Consider the following 17552-nt stretch of genomic DNA (forward strand, 5'->3'; position numbering starts at 1 on the left):
CAATACTGTTTTTCATTTGCCTGAGACTGCTGCTGGGGTTGGGACAGATGTAAAGAGAGAAGTCACATCGTAAGATGCCAATGTTTCCTCAGGTTCCAATATGAGGTCTTTGATCCTCTCTACAAACCCTGTGGTGTTCTCTACGTGATATTCTGGTTTACCAACCAACAGAGCTAAAATACGTAGTTTTGAAATATTTTTTTTCATTTTTTTTGTTCTTTTGACTTCAAGATGGCGCCGCAAGAGTGGCTGCCTTTCCAGCAGCTCATGTATTTTGTTTTTCTACTTTCATTCCTTTCATCACTTTGCTGCTGTGAAATGTAAATTTCTCCACTGTGAGACTAATTAAGGCAAATCCAATCCAATCCAATCCAATCCAATATTTGGCTACATTGTATGTAGAGGAGTCAATGCTACAAACAATGGGTCTGAGGGGGAACCCTTCTTTATGTATTTTTGGCAGGCCATAGATGCATGACATGGCCTTCCCTGAGTATAATCTAAAATACATCTGTTTGTCAATGTTTTCCTTTTTCTAACTTTTGGAGACAGTCTAAAAACGGGACAAATTAGGTATAAGCAGATTTCAAGGGAGAATTGGATCAAAAATGTGTCAGACAGAGATCTCTCAGAGACAGAAAAGGCGGTACTAACCAAAGGTTTAAAATTCTCAGTAACTCCTAAAACTATACCTACAATAGACTACATCACAGCTACTGAATCGGCTATTAAAAATAACAAACTTTCCTATGCAGAGGCAGATGATCTGCGCATTAAAATATCAGCCCTTCTTAGAAGTGCCAAATCACTTCCGTCCAACATCACATTAGAAGAGAGAAAGGCGTTAACTACTCTACAAAAAGATAAAAATATTACTATTTTGCCAGCAGACAAGGGTAGGTGTAAAGTGCTTCTCAACACATCTGATCATGAAGACAAAATAAATAGGTTAATCAGTGATTCTTCCACTTATGAGCAACTAAAAAGGGACCCTTCCAATAGATACAAGAAAGAAATGATAGACTGTATAAGACTTTGGTTTGCTGACGAAGTTTCTTGGATAAGAAGCGAAACGTCCGATACCTTCAAAGAAGTACAGATGACGGCTGAAGAAACCTTTTCATCGATGGACCACTCCTGTACGACTGAGAGCTTACACAGACCAAGATATTAACATATTTGACATACACATTTGAAGGTTTTTTTCACCTTTTTTGACCTTTTGTGATTCAAAATAAATCAATATGGCCCTTTAACACTGCTGACGTTTTTAAATTGGTATTTCTTACAGAAAAGAGAGAAAAAAAAGAACATGTGTCATCCTCACCTTACCCGCCATGAACTGGCCGATCCCCGGCGGGAAGGTCAGTGTGGACACCAGCAGAGTGACGAGCGCCGGATACGCCAAACGCCTGACAGGAAGAGACGGACTACGGGGCCATTAATGGGTGCGCTCGCCAGCAAGACGGGGGCAGATTTTTATTTTCCAAGCGCATGTGGTGAGGGAGCAGAATCCTAAAATAGCTTCTGTGTGATGTGCGAGACTCAATGACCCAATTAACACGACGCCAGGCCAATTTTAAGCACAACTCCGGAGCCACCGTGTGTACTTTTGAGTCCTGAGCGGTGTATTTTAATCTCAATTGATTTAAATGTTGCTTCTTGTCTTCATGCAACTCCAATGTGGTCTTTCAACTTCAGAAAAAAAATAAAAAAATACATTTTAAAAAACACCTCCCACATAATCGTAAAAGCTAAACATCTTTAACAGTTATAATGATCCCCAAGGGCATTTTTTTAGCAGAGCTGCAAGGGGAAAAAAGAATCATTTTACACATGGTAATTTCTCAAAATTATCATTTCAATATATGGAATAGCCTTTGCTGACTTTGATCAAAAGTGTGATAACCCGATTATCGGTATGTGAGGACCTTTTATATCCATAGCTCGGTTCAACTCAATGATGGTTATACATATCAGTAAAAGGCAACCTGAATGCTCAACAAAGACACTCTTCAACTCTTTGAAACTGAGTAATTTATCCTATCGTAGGGGGTGTTTTGAAGATATTAGATAATCTGATTACTGATTATCATGTCTCTCAACGATTATCCAGTGGTATCCAGTGGAACAAAGACATACTGTATGTGATTATTGGCTGGACATTTATTATTATAATAATATTATTATTATTATTATTATTATTATTATTATATTATATTGAAGATATTAAAATTTAGTGTGTGTGTGTACGTGTGTGTGTTAACACCCATATGTAATTATCTTGATTGATTCACTAGCTTGAGAAAAAAAAATTAGATTCCTCCCTGATAAAGTTTAGTCATCCTGGGGGTCTCAACTCAACGACATCCTATAGTTATGCTGCTTTCACCGCGCCGGAACAATTAGAGGGCTAGTGTGAGGGCGACACCCAATTGTGTGAAAAAGGATGAGATACTTACTTCCTCAGCAAGAGTTTGTTAATAGTCTTCTGCTTCCTCATGCACTCCACAATGAGCCGGTTCAGGTAGACGAAGAGGGCGCCGCCGAAACCGCAGGCGAGCCTGTAACGCAAAACCAATGATTCTAGGAAACCCATAAAATGGTTGCACTCATTTTTTGGTGTACATCCTCTGATTTTTTCCAGATTATTATTAATTATTGGTATACAGGGATTACGACCAAACCCCGCTGCTACTAGTGGAAAACCTGTGAGTCAAAGATGGACCCTCTTAAGGGAGATGTCAAATATGACATTTTCCACTGCCCTCACTCGTCTAAACGCGCCATCCTGTTGAATATTACATTGAAGGAATTTGAATTAGGCAGCATAATCCACCCGTTTTTTTTTTCCACCTCACCCGGGCGGCCATTTTGCCACCCGCTGTCTACTGAAAATGAAGTCGCAGTTTCTCAGTGCTCAGCAAACGACCAGTCACGTGGTTATACACACACTTACAAAAATAAATACATAGATAAATACACAAATAAACAAATAAATGTTGGTGTGTATAACATAATCCCTCTTGTATGACGCTGCTGCTTGATTGTTGTTTAGCTGTTTTTCTTCATCACTAAACAATACAAGAAAACAACAAAAATAATCACAATCATCGGAATAATCAATTCGAAAAAGATTCAATAGCAACAGCCCTAACGCAGCACATCTAAGTCAAACATGTTCATCTGAATTATATACAGTGATACCTCATTTTATGAACTCAATTGGTTCCCAGAAAGTGTGTGTAAGGCAGTGACGTGCGGTGAGGTTCATGGCTGGTGAGGCACTGACGTCATCAATGACGTCACTGCTAGTCTCTACTTAGTATCTGAACGGTAAATGTGAAAATTCAGCGATTTTGAAAAAAATCCTAAAACGGCGAAGTTAAATGGACAAGAACTTTAAAGTACAAATCACTAAATACATCTAACTGTTTAATTTATTTTTTCATTTGATATTTCCATGACAGCTTTCCATGATGACATGTGAGGCACTGCCTCACCTGCCTCCACTGACTGCACGTCACTGGCGTAAGGCGAAAGGTTCGTTTGCCAAACATTTATTTCCCATAAGAAACCATCAAAAATGAGAATAATCCATTTTCAGGTCCCCATAAAACATAATTTTCTACTAAATAAGACTTAAAACTACACAAAATATACCTTATCTTATGTATAATATATGTGCGATTGTATGTATTGCAATTAAATAAATTAACTACTGATAATACAGTTATCATAATATCGTTTTATTTACTTTTGTGATGGTAGTTGTCAATGGATGGTAGCAATGGTCGACTGTACTTTCATCTAATAAAAGTCTATTAGCTTAATGCTAACATAGGCTGCAAGACAGCTGACACATGGATGAAGGAGCATTAGCAATGACGCTAATATTCCGGGATTTCCTCTATGCCACAATGTTGCAGTATAATGTACGACCACATTAACGGCATAGAAATTTAAATGCAAACACTGCTGTATTGTGCCCCCAAAAAATAAAAAAATTGTTGCTCAAAAATTTGAGATCAAGTGCGTCAACAAACAAACCCCAATAGAGTAGGAGGAACACTGGATTGAAAAAGATAACTGTTTAAAATGGAGGCAAACCAACAGGGAAAAAAAGTTAATTTCATGCCCGGATCATCAAACACAAATGGAGTCAACTTGCCAGGAATGCAAATGAGGACACTCAAACGAAGGAGACGTCCTTTGTCGGCCCAAAATGCAAACAGCTCGGGGATCAGTTGACGGCTCTGAAGGCAAGCACTCACCCGAGGATGGCGAAGGCCGGCAGCTCTTGGAGGTCGAAGGGGAAGTCAAGGCGGAAGCGAGTCTTAAAGAGGGCAGTGATGGTCTCTGGGACAAAACAATCGAGGTTAGCCAACAAACGCCGCCAAACGGCTATCCATCACTGTGTAATCAAATCTTGTCTAAAGCATTGAAACAATTGGGCTCAGAATCAGGGTTCCCAGAGCTGGCTGATGAGCTGAAAATTTGAATCAAGTGTTTTGCGAGAGGGGAGATGTCTAAAAAAGGCTCGATAAATGCTTTAGAGCAGGGGTCTCAAACTCAATTTACCCGGGGGCCGCTGGAGGCAGAGTCTGGGTGAGGCTGGGCCGCATCAGGATTTCCACAAGAAAAGCACAGATAAAACATTCCAATGTTCTCAAAATCTTTATTTTTAACATACAAAAAATTAATTAAATGAATAAATGTAAAAATGAATAAAAAATAAATTGACTAGTAATAAATAAATAAAATAATTATAATGATCATAAGGCAGATACAAACGACTGAAAACAAACACAGGAAAACTAAAAATTTCTGTATTCACAGTTCTTTAACCTTTAACTTTCTAAACAAATAAAATATTGAACATGAACTGTCCTAAACATGGCTTCTCTTGCCTACTTCTCGCTGCTAGAGACCTGGCAGCGCTTCTTTTCACAAAGTCGAGCCACGTTTGGCTCGAGGGAGGAGGCAGTGGAGACTCTGAGTAGGGCTTGAAGATGCTCATCAGTAAGTCTGGACCTGTACTTGGACTTATTGACGTTCAAGGTGGAGAAGAGCTTCTCACATAAGTATGTGCTCCTAAAAAGACACATGGTCCGCTTGAACATTCGGGAAAGTTCAGGGAAGCTGGGGGTTAACTCTCTTAAAAATTGCCCAAGCTTGTCTGCTTCTCCATTCTCATCCCTGAACTTGGCTTTGAGTGCAGAGTTGCACTGTAGGTCACAGAGCTCCATTTGGAACACAGGAGGGGCATCTAGCACATCAAAAGAGAATGGGTCCGCAAAAATTTGAAATGTGGCTTTGTGAGTCTGGAAGTCTGCAAATCTGTGATTAAATTCCCTCTGTAGCTCCAAAATGGTGGTTTGTTCCATGGTTGTTCAGCGGTTTGTTCAGCTCCACACACAAAAGTTTCTTCATATCAATCATGCGGGCTGCACTAACATTAATCTTTCATATCAAGGCAGGCCGCAAATATATTCTTTCGGCCCGCGGGCCGCGAGTTTGAGACCACTGCTTTAGAGAATCAGGTTTGGTCATCGCTGCTCTATGTAGAACCATTCAAAACTTCGAAGCAAACCTCACTAATGTTCGTCTTTATTCCCTGAGGATGAAGAATGTATACTTGTGAGTATTTATCTCATCCTTGTCAATATGCTGATAAAGAAATACATGAACAAAATTATATCTTGCTTAAAGTTGTATTTAATTTGGGGTTAGACATTTTGGTGTGTATACAGGGTGTCGGCCATCTTGGGGGGAGTGTTTTTTTGTAATCACTTTACCGCAAGTGCGAGCAGATAAGAGGAGGCTTCACTCGTGGGAGTAACAACAGTTGAGGAACCTAGTATCGATGAAAAGATTTCTTCAGCCGTCATCTGTACTTCTCCTCATCCAAAGTGCTTCGTCAGCGAACTAAAGTTGTCCTGGAAGTTCGGTGACAAAGCGCTTTGGATGAGGAGCAAAATGTGTGACACCTTCAAAGAAGAACAGATGACGGCTAAAGAACCCTTTTCATCGATGGACCACCCCTATAGGACTGAGAGCCGACACAGACTTTAGGAACCAAGTGTTTAAGAATATCAGAAGATGATTTGGGAACTAGTAATAAGTGTCGTGATCCAAGTGAACATTTGTTATTTGCAAAGTCTGCGATTAGTTTATTCATAGATGAGACATGAAAGTGTTAGAGCAGGGGTGTCCAAAGTTTTTGCAAGAGGGAACAGATTTAGTGTGTTAAAAATGTAGGGGGCGGACACTATTTTGTATTTCGCATTTGCTTTTATCATTTTAACTCATTCACTGACAGATGATGTGCAAAAAATGTGTCAACTCCAGTGCCAGGGTTTTGGTTTTTCACTCAAATTGCAGGACCCACTGAATACTGAGTTTTAAGACTACATAAACATTCAATGCAGCATAAGAAACCTTTGATTCTTTTCTTTCATCAGAAAAAAATAGTTAATTCCAAAGTTATATGGGTCTGGAGTTATCTGAGCTTAAAATGGGGGTTGCCGTACAAAAGGCTAATGATGCCCCCTCGTGGGAGGGAAAAAGATTGCCAGAGGTCTGACCAGCGCTTTATCAGTACACAAGACAAGAAAAACCAAAACCCGAACAAATTCGGTAATGGCAGTTACGAATGTCGTTTTGGTTCATTTGAATCATGCATATCAAAATTGAATTTACATTGAAAATGGAATATTCACTTCACTTCACTTTTTTTACACTACGTTTTTTTTTTGTAACAGTTGAACGGAAGATATTTCTTTTGTTGATTGTCGCCATTTTAGAAAATGGAGAAAAAAATTGAAAATCACCATTTTAGAAAATTGGGGGGCTCATTCAGTCAATGCGTCAAACTAATTTGCTGTTCCTAATTGAGCCTACAGATGACAGCACTTAACACAAGCAGGTACCAGCGCGACTGCCAAATGTATTAATTCTATATGCGGGCTAAATGTTATTGATTTTATGACGGAGGCTGCGGGCCGGATCAAAATTGACCACGCGCCGCATTTGACTTTGGAAATATCTGTGTTAGAATATATGTGGTGCAAAGTTTGATAAAAGTTAATTATATCGCCGACCGATGGGCAGGACTCAAATTTCAGGGGCAGTGTTTATCTTCTATTTTGCATATGTAAACAAATAAAGTTGGGTGAGGAGCATGAATAACTTTGAGTGGGATTTGCAAAGCAACTCCTGGCGGTCGCTCTGGGTAATCGTGCTCCCGTTGACTGCAAAGACAATCATCCCTGAGTCAAGTTCTTTCTTTATACTTTATCATTTGTTACTCAACCCTTTGCATTGCACTATTACACCCCGTTGAGGTGATTTTTTTTTTCTCTGCTGGTGTACCTTCCTCCTGGTTCCACACAGCCAGCACTCGGAAGATGAAGGCACTGAAGGTAGCAGCGAAGAAGCCCCTCCAGTAGTTCCTCACGGCAAAAAACGTCGACGTGACTTCGATGCTGAACAACACTCCTTTGGTGGGTGTGGACGCACACAAAACAGACACATAAAATGAAAATGATCGTGATCAATGCACATTTTCTATTAACTCATTCACTGTCATTCCCGAATTTGTTCGGGTTTTGGTTTTTCTTGCGGGGTTGCTGATAAAGCGCTAAAAGAAGAGAGTTTCTTACGCTGCGTTGAATGTTTATGTAGTCCCAAAAGTCAATATTCTGTCGGTCTTGTAATTTGAGTGAAAAATGAGAAAAACCCTGGCACTACAGTTGACACATTTTTGCACATCGTCTGGCAGTGAATGAGTTAATTTTCACGAAGAAAGTCTGTTTGCTTAAAGGTTTGAATATTTCAGGCACAGTGGTTACTACAAGTTTTCAGGTTATTATTGGTGCATGGAATGTTTCATCGCACACCCATATGGGCCAAATGTGACATAAGTAATGCAATAAACATTATAGGTAAGTTCTACTAGTATGCTGAAGTGTCATGTTCGTGAGGACAAAGACTGAAGTGGTCCACAGAGCGTAAGGTGGATATCAAGGAAATAGATACAATGCTTAGAAGGCTTTCCCTAGATGTCACCTTACCTCCAATAGGTGCGGCAAAGCAACATCCCACGCCAACCGCGCACGCGGCCGACAGCATTTCGGTGTTTCTCAATTCGTTCTGTCCCATCGGCATCAGATATGGAACAAAAATAGAAATGCATAAACAGTGCGAGTGGTACTTGATTTATGGCAGAATTGGACTCCTAACAATGGGGACTTATCCCCCCCGCCCCCCGCCCAACACCAACAAGCAAAATGCTGAATGACAAAGCTGCTGTTTTCTTGTCACAATGCATGAGGTTCCATATGAGACACGTTGAAATCGTGGAAGGATGCGTTTGCACAGAATGATGGACGATGCTGATGCGATGACGCACTGCAACAAATGGAGAAGCTTCATTCAGTCATGCCTGCAAATGGCCGTGCTGTATAGAAAGTCTTTGGTGCATTTCATCCATATCCTTGATATCAAGCTTGAGGTCCATTATAATTCAAGTGATGACAAAGAGGATATTAACATTTTCAGGGCTTTCAGCTCTTCAAATGCTGTTTTCTATAACATTAACTCATTCACTGCAATTCCCATTTTTTTTCGGGAATTGAAAAGCATGACGTGGATGTTACGTTTTGGTTTGCGACCAATGGGCGGCACTGTAGGGCAGCTGCACAGGTGTTGGTCGTTTTAATCAGCGGCAGTTAAAAGGACTCCCAGACTATTCAGTGTTAGGTCATTGTTTCACTCTGTCAGGTTTGTTTCTTCTTGTCATGTTTTAGTCCGGGTTTTGTTTGCTACTTTGGACCTTTCTGTTCTGATGACTGTTTGAGAATTCGCTCCTGCTGACTTCATTTAATCCAATTTGTCAAATACACCCTGCTCCTCCCTCCTGCCTCCATTTTTGGGGTCCACCACCACCTTGCAAATTGTGACGATGGAGCGCCATTCCCAAATTTGTTCGGGTTTTGTTTTTTATTGCAGCGGGGGCAAAAAATTTGATTTTAGAGAAATTAGACATGGATATAATTATATGATCATATCATTATCATAAATGATGCTAAATATTTTCTTTGCATCACTCATCAATGTGAATGATGTGACTATTTTGTTTTTTTACTTGCATGTGTTTTTGACAGTACCAAGTGCATGAAAAAGATGAATAACATGCAAATACGCGTTCACTGTTACTAAATCTGTTTTGGATAAAACCGATGAGCGGGCATTGCAGCAAATAATTCAAATTAACTCATTCACTGCCATTCCCAAATTTATTCAGGAATTTAAAATATGATGTTGAGCGCCATTCCCGAATTAGTTCGGGTTTTGGTTTTTTTTAGGGGGGAGTGGCCGATAAAGCGCTGGTCAAACCTCTGTCAATGTTTTTCCTTCCCACGAGGGGGCAGCATTTGCCTTTTGTATCATTGCACGCATTTCAAGCCCAGATAACTCCAGATCCATATAACTTAGGAATTAACCTTTTTTCTACTGAAAGAAGAGAGTCTAAGATTTATTACGTTGCATTGAATGTTGATGTAGTCCTAAAACTCAATATTCTGTAGGTCCTGCTATTTGAGTGAAAATGACAAAAACCCTGGCACTGGAGTGCACACATCTTTGCACATCGTCTCGCAGTGAATGAGTTAATTTATATTAATGCTGCACATCAATCACTACAATGGGTGCTTATTATATTTTTCCATGCCCCAAGACCAATATATATATTTTTTAAATCCAGAGATAGGTTATCATTATTCTCATTATTTGCGCATAAAAAATAGGGTTAATAGATGTCCCTGTAGCTGCATAGCAAAGATATGGAATAAAATCCTCAAAATGCTTTGGATAATTCACATTAATGGGAATTGTCCACACATTATACCTTGCTTCCTTCGAAGGGCTCTTCCTTTAGCGGTCATGGTAGCAGATGCAAAGGGGGAAAGAGAGACATATTTGAGTCTTGGAGGTGTGCAGAAGTTACCTTTTCGCAAATCAACTCCAGCAAAAAGTTTCGCTCGGACTGAATGAATGAACATCATCCCAGACTGAAATGGAAGTTTGACCTCCTCAAGCTATTTCAGTCTAGCTGAAAGTGATGTTTTGTCTCCTCGGCATTGCCGGCCTCTGTCATTGAGAATCTGTCCTGTTGACATCAAGGATCGGTCAAATGCATTGTGAATTGTGAAGGATCCAGATTTTTTTTGCTGTTATTTGGCACATCCTTTGACCTTTTTTGGAAAGGACATTAAAATCTGACACATACAGAACTACAGTAAAGTCTCGTTATATCGATATTCAAGGGAGTCCGAAAAAATATCGATATAACCGGGACTATCGATATATCCGACCCTGTTTGCATGTAATTTTCTCCGTGCATGCATAGAAATAGTATCGATATAACCGGGACTATCGATATATCCGATATCGATATAACGAGACTTTACTGTATGTGCAGTAAATATATCTTTAAAATGTAATTTTCTGCCTCCAATTCACTTTTACCAATATTCACACTTTATATGGACAGACAGTGTAAACACATTGAAAACATATTTTAACACAGCGACAAGCATTTCAGGTACATATAGTCAACTGCTATCTCAAAATGGCACGAAATGACTACTTTTGGCCCAAAGAAAAGCATTATAAAATGTGCAATGCCATTATTATTGTTAAAAGGGTTATTAAGTCAATTAATGGACACATTGATTGCTGCACCGCTGAATTTTGATGTAATAAAATAGTCATTTGAGTTTGATGAAAATTAAAAAAAGTAGAAGTTGCATGAATAGATGAAGCCCATTCTCACCATGTAGATTCCCCCAAAAAGAGCTGCCATAAATTTGCTGAGGAGGGCGGCGCACAGGCTGGCCACATGCACAAAAGGTCCCTGCAGGATGGAGAAGAATGGCGCATTAGTGGAACACAAAATGATCTCAATGCCTCTATTTAAAACTGTGTGCTCGGTAAACAAATACCGTACAGTGCATCTCAGCTTTTGACTCATACTGTACATGTCATTTTAAAAGTTATTTTTAAACTCCTCAACATATTTGATCGTTCTTGTGTGTTTTTGTTTTCATTCAACTCAAAGATAAATCGACGTTCACGGGGGACAACACAAATCAGAGATTGACTGTTGCGAGGCTGAAATTCAAAGGTTTTTTTAAAGTATCCAAAATAATGAGCGATTCACTTTAGAAGCAATTAATTGTTGATCGATTAATTTATTAATCGTCATTCCAGCGGGCCATTTTTAACTCATTCAGTGCAAAAATGTGTCCACTCAGTGCCAGGGTTTTTGTCATTTTCACTGAAACTCCAGGACCCACACAATATTGAGTGTTGTGACTACATAAACATTCAATGCAGCATAAGAAACCCAAGACTCTCTTCTTTCATGAGAATAAATGAGTTCATTTCTAAATTATATGGGTCTCGGGTTATATGAGCTTGAAATGAGGGTGGCTGTACAAAAGGAATGTGGCACCCTCGTGGAAGGCCAGAAAAAACATTGCTAGAGGTCTGAACAGCGCTTTATCTGCACCCCCTGCAAGAAAAACCAAAACCCGAACAAATTTGGGAATGGCGCTCCACGTCATGTTTTCAATTCCCGAAAAAATGTGCGTTTCAAGACTCGGTCAGACCTCTGGCAATGTTTTTGCCTCCAACGAGGTGGCAGCATTTGTCTTTTGTACAGCCACCCCCATTTCAAGCTCAGGTAACTCCAGGCCCATATAACTTAGGAATTAACACTTTTTTTCTGATGAAAGAAGCGAGTCTAAGGTTTCTTATGTTGCATTGAATGTTTATGAAGTCCTATAACACAATATTCTGTGGCTCCTGCAATTTGAGTGAAAATGACAAAATCCCCTCACTGGAGTGGACAGATAAATGTATTTTCACATCGTCTGGCAGTGAATGAGTTAATTGGTTAAGAATGCTTACATAAGAAAATAGATGTACCTGTAGTGGGGGCCAAGAAAAAAGGACATTTGGACGTACGAGATTTCTGTCTTACTACGATAACACAAGAAATCACCTCATATAGCTTTTTTAAAATTGCAGTGATACCTCAGCGCACGAACTTAATTACTTTCCCATAGGAAAACATTAAAATGAGAATAATCCGTTCCCAGGTCCCCATAAAACATAATTTTCTACTAAATAATACTCTGTGACTTGAGATTTTGAAGGGCGTTTATAAATCAAATGTATTATTATTATATTAAAACTACACAAAATGTACCTTATTTTATGATGTATAATAAAATTGCTAAGGTATTGTAATTAAAGAAATAAACTGGACTGAATAATAAAGTCATTTTATTTACCTTTGAGATGGTCATTGATAGTTGCCTCTTGATGATATCCGAGTGAAGTTGCCGTGCTTTCTCAGCGACGATACCCTCACTCACACTGTCCCTTGCTAGCTGCTTTTCGTTAATCCAAATTAACAGAAGTTTTTCAACCTCTTCTATTGCCTGAGACCGTTGCTTAGACAACACAGAAATACCCTTAGCCGCACGTAGCAATGGTCGACTTAGGGTACTGGTACTTGGATGCTAAGTCACACAAACGCGCACCTCATTGGTGTTTTTCGATGATCTCCTTCTTCTGCTCGACCGTAATTTTCTTTCATGTCTTTTTAGGCTTAACAAGGTTTAGCAAAATTACTCCACTCGATAACAAACTCCGTCTGCACTCAAAGAAAGACTAGTCCGCCAGCCACCTGTGTGGTTTGGTTTGTCCGCCGAAAACTAGTTTGTCTCCCAAGATTATATTCTCGCAAATTTAATGTTCGTAAGGCGAAACGTTCGTGAGCTAAAGCGTTTGTAATCTGAGGTATCACTGTATTTGAAATGAAAGTGAGACTGCTTTGACCAGCCTTGAAATCTCATAGAAACATTCCTAAAGCACATCATTCTCGACAGGAAGCTGTCAAACATCAAAGTTGGCAAGAGATCCTCTACCTCCTTCCCCAGAGGCATCCCGCTGCCCAGAGCGCAGGTGAGCCCGATGACCTTGGCTACAAACGTCTTAAAAGTCAAGTACTCCTTGAGGACAACTCCCCTCAGGATGGTCTTCATTTCCGGAATGCCTGAGCCTGAGAAACAACACAACGCCAAATGTTGCCATGATGGAGTGGAGAGAAAAGAGGAGTTGAAGGAAAGAAATTAAAGCGGAATAAACGAGCAACAAAAAAAGGAGGCTGGGGGGGGTGAGGTGCAGCACTGATTGATACTCATATAATCCTCCGCACGCGTGAGTTATCACAGCGATATTGTTTGGATTGCCCGCCGACACGCGAATGAAAAGGTTGTTCGTCTACGCCCTTGGAGGCCTGATGGTGCATTACAGAGGCAATTCACGTTGTTCAAACACACGGCAGCCAAAACCAATCGGCTGATGCCAAACATATGTCGACGCCGATCAAATCTTGAAAGGTGCACCTCACCCACGGCCTGAGGTGCGAGGATCTGGGTGAATCCTGCGGAGAATGTGATGAGCACCACGGGGTAGCTGACCCAGGCGATGTACTGCATGAGCAGATTACTATGCAGGCCGCCGTACATCCACTTCTGTGCTGCACACACGTGCGCCACACAAACACACACACGCACACACACCGCGCATATATATCAGTGTCAATGACATTCTTACATCTTGCAAAATTATTCAAACACCATGGACTTGTACACATTGTCCAACTCCATGTATATGTGTGTTATAATAATAATAATAATAATAATAATAATAATAATAATAATAATAATAATACAGTAAAGTCTCGTTATATCGATATTCAAGGGAGTCCGAAAAAATATCGATATAACCGGGACTATCGATATATCCGACCCTGTTTGCATGTAATTTTCTCCGTGCGTGCATAGAAATAGTATCGATATAACCGGGACTATCGATATATCCGATATCGATATAACGATATCGCTTTGATCCTCTCCTCTTTCATCTGGAACTGCTTTATGTAACGAAGAGGGTACAGAAAGTGCTTAAGAATGAATGTCTCTCTGTGTCTTTGTGTTGTCATGTTATTTGTTATTTAGTTTTTTTTTGTTCTTTTGACTTCAAGACGGCGCCGCGAGAGTGGCTGCCTTTCCAGCAGCTCCTATGTTATGCTTTTCTACTTTCATTTCTTTCATAACTTTGCTGCTGTGAAATGTAAATTTCTCCACTGCGAGACTAATAAAGGCAAATCCAATCCATCCAATCCAATCCAATCCAACGAGACTTTACTGTAATAATAATAATAATACATTCGATTCAGACGAGAACATACTGGCCAGCGCTAGCACATTTTATCAGTAGAGAGCTGCGTAAGCAAATATATCGTACTGATTTAATGGCGGTTTTGTCAACCCACAATGAGAACCCAGAAGGAGAAGAAATGGATTTTGTTGCAGATTTACTGTTAAAGCCATTTTTAAGACAGACTTTTCAAGAAAAAATGGACATCATTAAGGAGGGTCAGTCAGTTATATCCTTGCTAATGGTACCCTCTAGTAGACTTGTAGTAAACCACAGCGCACTTTTTTTAGTCTGGATTAATTCAGACATAGCACTATTGAAGGCCTAGCGATGAAATTCACGGCCCGCCACTGGTTTGATAAGAATTAACATTTAGAATTAACTGAAGTAGAATCAAGCTTCAAACTAGGGCTGTTTTTGGGACTACACTTATCCTCCACGCCCCAAAAACTGGCAGAAAGTCAATCAAAAGCTCATGCCTGATCAGTCCGCATTCACCACGAGCCAGCGGCATATTGAATTCATAAATATGTCAACAATGGGTAAAATCATTCCTTTGTTCCTGCTGGGCTCTGGCGGTCCGATGAGCAATCGGGGTTTAAGTGGCCACCACGGCACGAATGCGCTTCCGCAAAAAGCGAGACATGTGCATTTAAAGGGGATGAAAAGAGCCGCTTTGATTGGACATTTCTGAAGTCAACTGTGACCACTCACACAGTAGCGCAGCCCTTCTACTCATAGATCAGAACAGGCCTGTGCTTGTCTTTGAAATGACCAACATTGGGTCTATGATGGGATATGACATGCTCAGCACAGAAATTACACAAGAATAAATCCAAATAGGTTTAACGGCTTCACGCTCTAGCTCAGGGAGCCTCACGGACCCATATAGACTAGTTTTAGATGTCTCCCTCCTTCATCACGTTTGATTAAAATTATCCATTCATCAGTAAGCTTTGCAAAAGCCTGATGATGTTGGAAGAAGGAGACATTTAAAATAAGCTGGAGAAGGGCCCTTGAGGATTGGGGGGCTGTACATCCATGCTCCAGATCCATGCGTAGTCTGTAAACAAATAATGCAGCTCAACTTCAAAGATCCTGACAGTTTTGGGTGTGCTTTGTGCCTCTTTCTTACCTTCTTGACAGAAGGAAATGGCGTAGTCCATGACCCAGCTGACCAACGCCATGAGCAGCCCCAGCAGGATGAGGAAGATCCAATCCTCACCCACTCGCGAGATCAAGAACTTCTGACAGCTGGATGCGCATGCTTAAATGCAGACAGAAAGGATAATAAAAGAAAAGGATTTCAATAAGTATTTTAAGGCCCGTTGTGAGCTGTAGTGAGATGAATCACGCCTACAAAAAGGACTTTTTTATCTGCACTTAAAGGACAACCGACACCATTTTTTGTTTCCTAACTGACATCAAAAAACGTTTTATAGCATCCAAAATACCCAAAACACGCAGGCTGATATTTTTACTCAAATGCAAAACACCAATAAAAATGACTTAAAGTGTGCTAAATCTGCAAAAAAATTGAGCTTCGAATTGGGCATTTTCAGAAAGTCCCGCCCCCAGTTCTTTCCGTCACGCCAAGACATCTTGCCTTGCTCGAGAATCAAAACAATGGCTTCAGATTCGGAGAAGATGCTTTCTTGTTACGCACCCAGTTATGAATATGATTCAAATAGTTCTGAAGAGGAAAGCATAAATGTTTGCAATTGATTAAATAAGTTCTTCCGGGTCATTTTGAGGCATCAAGACTGATGTGTAGCGTCCCGGAAAATGTAGAAGATGGCGCCAGAGCTCCTTTGGAAATGGGCTGATTTGTCTGCTGGAATTTGTTCAGCGAATATCAAATAGTTGTCTTGGTGCAACACACAACGATTCACCATTGTGTTATTTATGTGTTTTCCTTCTAATTTTGCCATCAACAGGGATCAACAAGAAGTTTTCAGACCAACCAAAGTACAGCAAAATACATTGTGTGTCGCTTCCTCGGTCATGTCACGTTTTGCGAGGTGGTGATGGCGGGTTCGGATCCCAAAAAGCAGGCAGGAGGGAGCAGGAGGTTGTTTGACAAATTGTATTAAAATAAAGTCAGCAGGAACAAAATGTAAAACATCAAAATGATCTGAATGGAAAAAATACAAAGTAGCAAAAGAAAACCAAGTGTAAAAGTCCGCCAAGGTTAAACAAACACGTACACGATGCATGCTGCAACCAAGCAGCAAACAAACAATGAATCGGCACCGGATGATCGTGCCAGGTGTCCTTTTAAATGGCATTGATTTTAACGACCAGCACCTGCGAGGCTGCCGGCAGGGCTGACGTCGCTACCCGCTGGTTGCCAATCTGATCGGGATGACCAGCACCCGCGCAGGTGCAGGCGGGGCCGACAGCGCCCCCCGTCGGTCGCCAACCAGATCATGACAGTACCCCCCCTTCAAGGGGCTGCTTCCAGAAGTCCCAACAGTCTCCCAAAAAGGTCCACTCGCCAGGGAACGGTCGGTGGAGAGGGCAACCGCTGCCTCTCCAGCACACGACGGGCGGCGGCCTGATGGGAATGGGACTCGGCCTGGGGTGGACGAAGACGCGGCACGGATCGTCGTGGGCGTGAGTGCGATCCCTCTCGCACGTTCACGCGATGGCGCATGGCTCTGCGTGGACGTCGAACTGCCAGGCGCAGAATGGCACCCCGTACGGCCGTATGGGACCAGGTCTCGGCCGGACGCCGACGTGGGCGTGAACTGCCCGGCTCCGGAGGAACGAGACCAGTCCAGAGCCGCTCCGGGATCCAGCGGTGAGTGGGGTCTCGGACTGACATTGACGCGGACGTTGCACGGCTCGTCGTGGATGAGACTGAATTCGTCATGCACGACGACAGCGTGGCTGGACGTGGGCATGCAATGCCAGTCACCCAGGGTCACCCTGGACGGCCACCTGGAAGGAGGTCTCGGCCGGACGTTTACGTGGACGTTGCGGCTCGTCGAGTGACGCGATTCAAACGCGACGAGGCTTTCGCTAACGTGGACGTAGCATTGCCAGGCACAGGGTGGAAATGAGACGGGTCCGATGTACCTGCGGGATCCGATGGTTGGCCGATTCATTCTATCACGTTTTGCGAGGTGGTGATGGTGGGTTCGGATCCCAAAAAGCAGGCAGGAGTGAGTAGGAGGTTGTTTGACAAATTGTATTAAAATAAAGTCAGCAGGAACAAAATGTAAAACATCAAAATGATCTGAATGGAAAAA

At 41.3% G+C, this 17552-nt stretch overlaps 1 protein-coding gene across 5 annotated transcripts in view; it reads right to left on the reverse strand.

Annotated features, from left to right (window-relative positions):
- Nucleotides 1–17552, reverse strand: part of clcn2a (chloride voltage-gated channel 2a) — an 83373-nt gene that overhangs the window by 20198 nt on the left and 45623 nt on the right. For 4 of the 5 annotated variants that reach the window (XM_089007581.1, XM_089007578.1, XM_089007577.1 and 1 more), the window contains 10 exons: nt 15434–15565; nt 13487–13615; nt 13002–13135; nt 10838–10918; nt 9911–9934; nt 8076–8154; nt 7375–7500; nt 4275–4359; nt 2463–2564; nt 1328–1430 (listed from right to left, as the gene is read on the reverse strand). In XM_089007581.1, the coding sequence (XP_088863707.1) occupies nt 1328–1430; nt 2463–2564; nt 4275–4359; nt 7375–7500; nt 8076–8154; nt 9911–9934; nt 10838–10918; nt 13002–13135; nt 13487–13615; nt 15434–15565 (995 nt within the window). Of the gene's footprint in view, nt 1–1327; nt 1431–2462; nt 2565–4274; nt 4360–7374; nt 7501–8075; nt 8155–9910; nt 9935–10837; nt 10919–13001; nt 13136–13486; nt 13616–15433; nt 15566–17552 lie in introns of those variants that run through there. The other variant, XM_089007582.1, reaches the window with a different exon arrangement.

Source organism: Hippocampus bargibanti, linkage group LG11, assembly GCF_051943395.1.
Source record: "Hippocampus bargibanti isolate YZ-2025 linkage group LG11, ASM5194339v1, whole genome shotgun sequence".
Lineage (NCBI taxonomy): Eukaryota > Metazoa > Chordata > Actinopteri > Syngnathiformes > Syngnathidae > Hippocampus > Hippocampus bargibanti.